The sequence below is a fragment of the Dermacentor albipictus genome, chromosome 9 (genome assembly GCF_038994185.2).
Source record: "Dermacentor albipictus isolate Rhodes 1998 colony chromosome 9, USDA_Dalb.pri_finalv2, whole genome shotgun sequence".
Lineage (NCBI taxonomy): Eukaryota > Metazoa > Arthropoda > Arachnida > Ixodida > Ixodidae > Dermacentor > Dermacentor albipictus.
Genome location: NC_091829.1, coordinates 46,623,391 through 46,634,151, shown reverse-complemented (window position 1 = coordinate 46,634,151; position 10,761 = coordinate 46,623,391). Strand labels below are relative to the sequence as shown.

Genomic DNA, 10,761 nt, shown 5'->3' with positions numbered 1-10,761 from the left:
AAAAAGAACCTCCCGGCGTCTATGACGTGTTTCCGCCTCCCGAAATTGCTTCCGCCGCATTCACCTAGGCCAAAACATAGCCTTCAAGATCCACATGTAAAATCCCGAGGGCGCCGCCCTGTGAGGCGTGGAAAAACTACCAAAATTGTACAATCTCTATGGATTAATAGCAGTAACCCTTAACATGTTACCAATGACGTCATAGCTCCATTTTTTTTTTATGCCTTTAATGTTGCTGGCAATGCGATCAAAACATAGGCCTTCGAAATTGAGTTTTATTGCTCTAATGTTTCCTCAAAAGTACATCACAATTTACGAATCAGTCAAACAACAGCACAAACATCACTAAATTAAAAAAATTGAATACAGAATACGATGCTTCAAACTTGGCAACCGTAGGTGCCGGTCGAATTTACGGCTCATAGGATGGCGGCCTCTGGATTTAAAATGCGAGTCTCAAAGGCTATGGTTTAGCAGGTTGAACGAAACGCGATTTCTGGAGCCTGAAATACGTCATACACGTCGGCTTTTGGACACTACCTATGGCGTATATTTGGCTCATGCAATCGGTTTTGGCACTTGCTGTACACAACAGCACGGTATCTGTGATCGGATTCTGTTTGCTTCGGAATAGGCGTTGTTGGGGTCCGACGTCATCCACACAAGCGCGAAGTTCGAACATCATCAGGCTACAGTGATCTAGGCTTTTCACGCGGATTCACACAACGCCGGCCTAGTCTTCTTGTGCAGTGGCCGTTTTACCTTAGTTAAAAGCTAGTAAGGCTGGTGAGAACACGCTTCACTGATGTCGGAATTCCAATTGAACATGTCTCGATGCGCTTTAGGCCATTATTCTCTCAATTGCGTGCAGGTCACGTGTACTACATAACAAGCAAGAGTATACGTAGTTGCTGTCCAAAACCCGACATGCATGACGTGTTTCCGACTCCCAAAATCGCTTCCGCCGTATTCAACCAGTAAACGCATAGTCCTCAAGATCCGTACTTTAATGTCAGATTGCATTACCCTATGCGGCGTGGGTTTGGACACCACCTTTTGAATTACATTACTGCATTATAAGAACTGACTGGTGGTCTCCACGTGTAGTTTTATAATGCACATCATTTGGTAAGTTATCCGTCAACTATTGGCGTGTTTGATCAAAAAATTGAGCTTCTGGAACATTCTACCCTTGAACAGCAGAGCCATTTACGACTGTTATAATTGAAGAGAAAAAATACAACATAAATATAAAATACGTACTTGTAGACTTCTAGTACTGCACACTCATTTTCTTTTTTTTTCGCCTTAATTTTCTCAGCGGAAGTCCTGACATTTCTGTGGTACACACCAAGTCGCTAGGCTGTCCTTATCGTTGCGTTTCGTAGTTATTAATCATGTGTCACATAGAGAAAATAACACGAAGTCCTCATTTTCAAACAAAACCTTCTCGCTCAACCGTCTCCGCGTAACACTAACCGATATGAAGTCGGTATATCAGTCTGACGAATGATAACAAATGAGCGGGAAAATGAAATGAATCGATCCTTACAAAGTTTAGTACCTGTCACACGTGTAGGAAATAATCGTTCAAGAGAGCATGACGTCAGTCAATCAGGCTTCGCAAGACCTCCTGAACTAGGAAAGAGCAGCGCCAACTAAGACAATCACGAGCGGGAGAACGACACAGGACAAGCGCCAGCTTCACCTATCTTTATTCACTGATAAACCGGCAAATACAAGGAAAATCACAGACATGCGCACAAGGACCACAATGCATCATCAGCCAAACCGCTCAAGATGTCGCGGCACCCCGGCACCCTGTCGCGGCACCCCGTGGCGGCCGCGACTGCGTCACGCAGCAATCCACTACCATCTCGGAGGCCACGCCCAGTTCAAACATTACAAATTTTTCTGTCTTCTGAAGATTGCAGATGCTATATTATATATATATATATTATAATACCGAGACCGATCAAGTTGTCCAGCGCTGTTTATTCCACAAAAGGGAACGCCCGCAGCTCACTCGCGAAGAAGTCGAAGAAGAGGGAAGATGATGATGGCTATATACAAATGAAAACGACGAAGTACGTTAATAGTGCTTACACTAACTTCCCCCCGTCATGGAAGCGGCCAGCCTGGCCGCAGATTAGAGATTATCTAAACGGGGAGTGAACGGCTTCATCCGCGACACATGAACAATTTCGGCATTCCGGCGGCGCCGGTCAGTGACGGAGTGTACTGGGCGGACGAGATAGTTCACTGCAGATGTTTGCTGCACAACGGTGTATGGACCAATGTAACGTGGAAGGAACTTCTCACAGAGGCCTGGGGTGCGGACTGGAGTCCAAAGCAGGACTTGGTCTCCTGGGTGAAAACGTAGGTCACGGCGTTTGTTGTCGCAGTAACGCTTGCGCTCCGCTTGGGTAGCTTCTGTGCTTTGCCGGGCGATTTGACGGCAATGTGCAACTCGGGCAGCAAAATCTTCTGGAAGCGACGCGTTAGGCGAAGAAGGTGCGAAAAATAGTTCTCTGTCGAATATGGTGGAAGGAGATCGTCCATACACAAGGAAGAAAGGGCTGTAGCCGGTAGTCCGTTGAATGGCAGTATTATATGCGAATGTCACAAAAGGAAGAATTTTATCCCAGTCAGTGTGGTCAGGACGGATGTACATGGAAATCATGTCAGACAGCGTACGGTGGAAGCGCTCAGTAAGGCCATTGGTTTGCGGATGATAAGTAGAAGTAGATTTGTGGACGGTATTAGTGGCTCGAAGAACTTCCTCGAGAACTTGTGAAATGAACGGCTTGCCACGGTCACTGAGAAGAACGCGAGGAGCCCCGTGGCGCAAGACGATGGCGCGCAAGAAAAAGTCGGCGACCTCAGAAGCGGTGCCGGATCGCAGAGGGGCAGTCTCGGCATATCTTGTTAAATGGTCGACCGAAGTGACAAACCAACGGTGACCGGAGGGTGTCAACGGCAAGGGACCATATAAATCAATGCCAACAAATTCAAAAGGTGCGTCCGGGCAAGGGAGAGGTTGTAGTAAACCGGCAGGAGGGGATGTCGAGCGTTTGCGGTGCTGACATTACGCACAAGAGGCAATGTATTTGGCCACCGTTGTGGATAGGCCAGGCCAGAAGCAGCGGGTCTTTATGCGGTCGTAAGTCTTGTGGAAGCCTAAGTGGCCAGCCGATACATCGTCGTGAAGTGCTTCTAATACCCGCAAGCGAAGGCAGCGAGGTAGAACTGGGACCCACCGGTGACCTGTTGGGTGGTAAACGTAGCGGTGTAGCACGCCACCTTGAAGGCGGAATTGTCGAAGTTGGCGTCGCAAGCGGCTGTTGGGTGGTTCGGTGAACCCACTAAGGCGATCCATGAGAGCTCGACAGTAGGAGTCGGCCCGCTGAAGCGAGACGAAATCAGAGCGTGATGAAAGCATAACTTGGTCCAGGGGCGTTATCGAGAGTTGGTGGGAGGCAAGCGTATCATCGCAACGACGTGGTTGGGAAGACGACGGCGCGTTACCGGGAGAGAGTGAGAGTGGGCAGCGAGACAATGCGTCTGCATCATGATGGCGTTTTCCAGATTTGTATGTTATAGTGAAGTCATATTCCTGCAAGCGCAGTATCCAGCGTCCCAAGCGTCCTGACACGTTTTTCATTGATGACAGCCAACACAGAGCATGATGGTCGGTGACGATGGTGAAGTGGCGGCCGTAAAGGTATGGGCGAAATTTCTGAATCGACCAAACGATAGCCAGGCACTCTTGCTCTGTAATGGTGTAATTCCGCTCAGCTGGAGAAAGTGTTCGGCTGGCATATGCTATGACTTGCTCTTTAGATTCTGTATTACGTTGCAGAAGTACTGCGCCAATACCTTGTGCGCTTGCGTCAGTATGGAGTATGGTGGGGGCACGATTATCGAAGTGGCGAAGCACTGGTCCGGAAGTAAGATGCCGCTTAAGAGCTTGAAAAGCCGACTCGCAGTCGCTAGTCCACGTGAAAGAGGCACCGGTAACCAGTAGCTTGTGTAGAGGAGCTGCCATTGCTGCGAAGTTGCGTATAAATCTACGAAAATATGATGCCAAGCCGAGGAAACTACGTAGATCTTTCTGTTGCTGGGGGCGAGGAAACTGAAGAACGGCACTAATCTTTTCGGGGTCAGGCTGGATGCCAGCTTTTGAGACGACGTGACCCAATACTTTTATTGTTTTGCTTGCAAATTTGCATTTTTTTGTATTGATTTGGAGACCAGCATTCGCAAGGCACTTGAGAACTTCGTCTAATCGATGAAGATGTTGGCTGAAGTCAGACGAAAAGATGACAATATCGTCCAGATAACAGAGGCATGTCTTCCATTTTAGACCACGAAGGACGTTGTCTATCATGCGCTCAAATGTGGCAGGAGCATTACAAAGGCCAAAAGGCATCACGTTAAATTCATAAAGGCCATCCGGTGTAGCGAATGCGGTCTTTTCTTTGTCAGTCTCATTCATCGGAATTTGCCAATAGCCTGATCGAAGATCAAGGCTGGAGAAATACTCCGCCCCTTGTAGTGTGTCCAAAGCGTCGTCAATTCGAGGTATTGGATATACGTCCTTGCGTGTGATCTTATTGAGCGCTCGATAATCCACGCAAAAGCGAACTGAGCCATCTTTTTTCTTTACCAGGACCACGGGAGACGCCCATGGGCTAGATGAAGGTCGTATTATCTTCCGCGCAAGCATGTCAGCAACCTGTTGTTCAATGACCTTTCGTTCGGACGGTGATACACGATAGGGGCGCCGTCGTATAATAGCGTAACCATCGGTTTCGATGCGGTGTGTAGCCGCAGGAGTTTGGCTCAACACAGGGGAACAGCTGTCGAAACAGGCTTTGTGTTTTGCCAAGACCACCATTAGGGCTTCGGACTGCGCGGGTGTTAGGTCAGAACCAAGAACGGCTGGAGGAGGGAAAGGATCATCCAAACCTGAGGCTGGGGCTGGCGATGAAGAAGGACAAAGCGCGACTAGAGAGATAGGTTGAGTGTCGGCGAGGGTTGCCACAGTCATCCCTTTGGGCAGCATCACAGGATCTGGGGTCGTGTTGCAAGCAGACAGAAGGGCGCGGCCGCGGGAAAACCGGACGAGACAGGTGGCAATGAGAATTCCGCGAGAAGTACAGCGGGAAGAAGGGGCGACTAGGGCGTCTCCGTCGGTGATCTGACCTGATGTTACGGCTACAACGTCTTCGTGACCAGGACGCAGGACGTGGTCGGCAGCGATGGTCAAGTTCACGCATGAAAGTGAAGAGTCCGCAACAGGTTCAAGCTCTGTATCCGTGATGTGGACAACTTCCTCTCTACAGGAAATGACGGCTGAAGCAGAATGCAGGAAGTCCCAACCCAGTATAAGTTCATGGATACACGTTGGAAGGATGATAAACTCGATGTGGTGGCGTATGCCGTCGATGAGAACACGAGCAGTACACTGTCCGTCAGGGTGAATGAACGCATTATTAGCACCACGCAAAATAGGTCCAAGATAAGGCGTTTTTACTTTACGGAGCCGGGAACACAGATCACTTCGAAGAACAGAAACGGCGGCACCGGTATCGATGAGAGCTGACGCGGGAACACCTTCGACAGTCACAGAAAGCATGTTGGCCGGGCGAACAGGAGGAATTTTTGAAGACCGATAAGAAGCAGTTTCCCCTCCAAAAACTGCAACAGTTAGTTTTCCGAGTGCTGGTCGACAAAATGGGAAGTGGGGCGAAGCGGTGATGTAGAGCGCCGGTAAGGGGAAGGAGAACGGCGTCTGGCCGAACGGGAACTATGAGGCAGATTGGGAGCAGCTGGTGGAGACGGAGAACGCTGTTGCGGGGACGAGTACGGTCCGGGATAGTAGTCGTCTGATCGGCGAGTGCGGTCTCTTTCGTGCGCAGCATAGCCTCGCCTTTCATCCTGCTGGCGCCGGCGGCAGAAGCGTGATATATGGCCGCGTATACCGCAGTAAAAACAAACTGGACGAGGTGGACGCCACTGAGGGTACGATGGCGCAGCAAGTGCTCTGGTTCCCATCGAAGCCACATGGTCATAGGAAACGCCAGTAGGCACGGAAGGCACGGTAGGGGTGGGTAGCGAAACAACATCCGCGTAGGTAGGTGTGGAGCGCGCTACCGGAGCAACATGCGTCGTGGGTGTAGTCATCGCTGTCAACTCCTGCTTTACGACCTCGCGCAAGTCGAAGGCGGGGGTTGGGGTGCAGGCAGCAGGTGGACGCCTGAGGTCTTGTAGTTGAAGCTCTTCGCGGATGATGGTGCGGATAAGAGCACGTAGATCTGGAGAATGGGGAACCGGAGGATCGCTGCTGTCATGTGGAAGACGAATAGACTGCAGCTCGTCGAGGCGTTGACACGTTGAAGTGATGTCTTGGACAGAAGCCGGATTTTGCACGATTAAGGCGTTGAAGGCGACAGGCCCAATGCCTTTTAAGATGTGGCGAACGCGTTCGGCTTCCGTCATGCTAGGATTCGCACGGCGGCACAGAGCCAAGACATCCTCTATGTATGAGGTGTAAGACTCTTGGGGAAGTTGGCGCCGCGTTCCCAGCTTCTGTTTGGCGACTTCTGCACGGCCAGACGAGGAAGCGAAGATTTGCCGCAGCTTCGAGGTAAACGTGGACCAATCCGCGATGTCGGATTCGTGGTTGAAATACCACGTCTTTGCAACACCGGTCAAGTAGAAGGCGACGTGCCTCAATTTCTGGGTGTCGTTCCACTTGTTGCAAGAACTCACGCGGTCGTAGTGGTCGATCCAATCGTCTACGTCATCACCGCGGAGTCCCGCGAAGACAGGGGGATCGCGCTGAGGGCTCGTCACAGTCCAAGCGGGCGCCGCAGGTGGGGTCGTCTGTGTAGTAGGGTTAGAGGCGCCGGAAGGGCCGGGGTTGGAAGTGTCCATTGTTGTAGAGGTAGCTGGGTGCAGGCGGCGACCGGAACGGAGCTCCAGGGAGGACGGAAACGCGAGAGGACGTCGGGATCTTGACGTACCTCCACCACTTTATAATACCGAGACCGATCAAGTTGTCCAGCGCTGTTTATTCCACAAAAGGGAACGCCCGCAGCTCACGCGCGAAGAAGTCGAAGAAGAGGGAAGATGATGATGGCTATATACAAATGAAAACGACGAAGTACGTTAATAGTGCTTACAATATATATATATATATATATATATATATATATATATATATATATATATATATATACTCACTTAACTCAAAATTGGCTTTTACGTATTACTGAGAATGTTCTCGCGATCACGAAATGAAGCAACAGCGGACCAGCAACTTTTTTCCGATGACGACATGCGGACTGAGAGCAAGCGACTGTTCTCTGCTTTCGGTACGAGATTGTAAGTTCACTGCTGCATGCAGTGCTATAACATTTTGCTCGCGTGTTCACAGGAGTTTCGTTAAAAGATCGGCAACGTTTTTTTTTATTATGTTCAAAAAAGTGCTTCAACAGCTCGCCACCGGAGACGTTGACGACGTCAGAAACTGGCGCATATCTATGCGGTAGAGGATCAGCCAAGAATGAGACGGCGAGAGAAAATAATGCATTAAAAAATATATGTAATTGTATTCCCGACACACATGGTACATTTTTTCATAATTAAAAATATTTGCGTTATGTTGTTTCACAATGAATCCCCAATTTCTTTTCCATCTTCTCCCAGTGCGCAAAAAAAAAAAAAATGACCATAGTTGGGTTTTCCATGCAGCGGACGTCCTATGTAAGCCACATTTTCTGGATCCTCGATCAACTTCCCTACCGTTTCCTCTTCGTTTCTCTTTCTCTCTCTGGATAAAAATTCAGCCTCCTTTAGGGACCTCCAAATGGAGTCCTGCCAAGCGCATTTTCTGAAACAAAATACCAAGCCATGCTGAAGACGTCCCTAGTACGTTCGCTTCGGGACTGGGACCTTTTGACCACTTGAGTACGTACTGAAGATGTTTTATGTCGTCTGGGCAGTTAGCCAGCCGAAGTTCCCAACACAGAGCCGCTTCTCTACAAATAAAACTTCTCAACACGTTCGTAAATGTTCTTTGAGGAGGGCATGATGAATAAAAATAAGTGGAATGCATAACACTTCCACAGTGCAAGCAGAGACGTAAAGACCACGAAGAAACGTCTCTGATGCAAAGCAAGCAGAATACGGCGTACTTTGCACAAATTACGAATAGCCAACACGAATAAATACACTTATAATACAAAAATACGGGTAATGGACGAGTTCTATTCTAACTGGTACGGCGGTTGTGTGCGGCGTGCCACATGAACGTAGCCGTGAATCACAAAGAGCTTGAAGTGCACAGCACTCCAACACACCACGAAACAAAAAGAGTCCCACAATAAACTAGCCGCCAAGCGTGGGTTCTTGTACGATTTTACGCGAAATCAATTGACAAGCCAAAGATTATTCAGGCGTAAATAACGCTGCAACACGAAAACAAGAGCGTCCAACATTGAAACGATACATACAGTTCTCACCAAAAGTCCAGCATCCAACTAACGCGTCCCTATATTGCACCGTCAGAGGCTTGGATAAAACGCCGCTACGATGTGTGGCAGACGGCGTATGCGGGATCGGCGTGCCGCGGGTAGGTTTACCAGAAGGCAATGCCTTCAAGCGTTACAACTAACTCCCGGTGGTGGCGATCGGTCTTCTTGGAAGCTCCGCCATCGTCTTCTGTCGCACCGCCACCAACGCCAACGCGCCTCTTGCCAACGCGCAGCCGCCCCTAGCTCGCGACCTACGTCAACAAGCAGGGAGTCTGCAAGTGGCTGCACCAGAAGGCTTCGCGGAAGGACTTCAGACGAACTGGCGCGCCGGGGCAGGTACTCGACGCTGCGCGATGGTAGATGCAGTCCTGAGCAGAGAGATGCGACCAAGCAATGTCACCGTTCCGCATCCAGTGAAGCGATTTCGCTCCTTAAGAGAAAGTGTCACGACTCACGATATGCCGGGTTGGTAATTTTATTCATGACGACAACTTGCCCGATGAAGAGAGTGGTCATTGCGTTTGTTGCTCATTGCGTTTGTACAGGTATACCTTGTCTATGTTATCAACTTACGTATGGCTGTATAGTCCCATATACGGAATTAAAAAAAAAACGATTTCCTATAGCTTCTATTGCTTAGTAACAACAAAATCGACGCAGAGAGGAAGAATTAACGCAGCACTTTTAGGAAACAATTACGGTGACCTTCAAATTTTAGCGATACATTCTGAGCAACTAGGCATCGAAACTTTCAGCACGCCCTCAGGGAAACGTATACCATGCCAACTTTTGAACTAGTGAGGGGGAGAGGATAAAGTGCCTGTCTCTCCAAATCTCAATGGTTGGTCGGAGAGGCGTCGACGTCACGCCAGAGGTCTGTGAACCTTACGGGTTGCGATACGTACAGCCCACCGTGCAGGTGCAATCACTGTGACGCCAAGAAAGGAGCAGAAATTCCAAAAGCGACGCCAGGCTAGACGTCAACAGGAAGCCACGATCCCGAGGAACGGGAGGGAGCGTTAATTGCACCACGGCTTTCACAAACGATTCAGCAAATTCAGGGAGCCATTCGCATGCTTTGACAATATTCGACGATTTCTGCATACTTTTGTGTTCGACCACTGCTGTTTATGAAGGGTGTTCAGCTAACTTGTGCCAAGACATTTAAATATCCGCGTGTGCGCTACGAGAATGCCATCAACTTGGCATTGTTCACTGCCGCCTCGAAAAACTCAAAATATTTTGTGCTGTGAACTTGCACAAAATATTATTAATTTTTAACGAACCTTTTAGAGTATAGTTTTCAATGCAAACTAGAGGCTTGAAACAAGTTAGCTGAAACACCCAGAGGCCGCCATCTTTATGTGAATCTCCACCTCGTAGCGGCAGCTGGAAATCACATGGAAGAGGCCTTCGTCCTGCAAAGAATCGGAATACGGGCTTATTACTGTTCTGGTGACGACGCTCGGCACACCTTGAGACAGCCGGAGATGAAGAACATCCTCTCCGGCGAGAGCTCGGCCAGTTGGGGCAGCTGCTGGTCCTGGCTTCCGCTCATTGCGGCCAACGCTTTCAGGGAGCACTCGTAAGCCAGGAGGTTCTCGATCGAGTCGTCCGAACGGGTGCCCGATGGGGCCTCACACTCAGTGGGGACGGTGGCATTAGGCAGCAGGTACCTGCGTTTCATGGCCGTTTCTCGGTTGCCGGGGGTGGAGCAAGCACGAATTAAAAGTAACAAAACTGCAACCGAGATCTTTTTTTTAATATTGAAGGGACTGATGAGGACCTAAAACTTGTCACGAAATTTTCATGAAAATGAAAAGACCATGGTTTACAGCGATAGAATCGCGGGCACGCATGCGGGTCGCTGTTTAAGTAGGAATTAGAAGTTTAAATCGGCACAGAAAGTCGCGAAAAACGGTGTGTCGCCCCACTTTATGGTCAAACCGTTTAAATGCGTAAGCATATCTATGCCTACACAACGAGGAAACCCGTCCCTTTGTCCGTCACGTAAGACGATCGCTTTCAAGATAGGGCCCGCAGCAGCGAGCGAATTGACCTTCATGCTGCCTCTCGCTTGAACGAGAAGCGGCGAGAACGCAGCGTACACGAAGCTATCAGCAGATGGCGCACTCTGTCCCCATCGCAGATCGCTTTCAAGATAGGGCCCGCGGCGCCGCGCCATACGCAGCCGCCGCCTGAGTACGGTTGATCACAG

General features: G+C 49.5%; 2 protein-coding genes across 4 annotated transcripts in view; one reads left to right on the top strand and one right to left on the bottom strand.

Moving 5' to 3' along the window:
- The window catches only part of LOC135897172 (leptin receptor gene-related protein), a 416,125-nt gene that overhangs the window by 84,751 nt on the left and 320,613 nt on the right, over window positions 1-10,761 (top strand). The gene's annotated exons all lie outside the window — the stretch shown is intronic.
- LOC135897159 (uncharacterized) overlaps window positions 8,411-10,761 on the bottom strand; it is a 33,498-nt gene continuing 31,147 nt past the window's right edge. Inside the window, exons 9-11 of one of the 3 annotated variants that reach the window (XM_065425731.2) lie at window positions 10,018-10,219; window positions 9,830-9,961; window positions 8,809-8,911 (exon numbers count right to left, since the gene is read on the bottom strand). In XM_065425731.2, coding sequence (XP_065281803.1) covers window positions 9,875-9,961; window positions 10,018-10,219 — 289 coding nt within the window. In that variant the 3' untranslated portion in view covers window positions 8,809-8,911; window positions 9,830-9,874. Of the gene's footprint in view, window positions 8,912-9,829; window positions 9,962-9,991; window positions 10,220-10,761 lie in introns of all 3 variants that reach the window. The other 2 variants (XM_065425732.2, XM_065425730.2) reach the window with 2 other exon arrangements.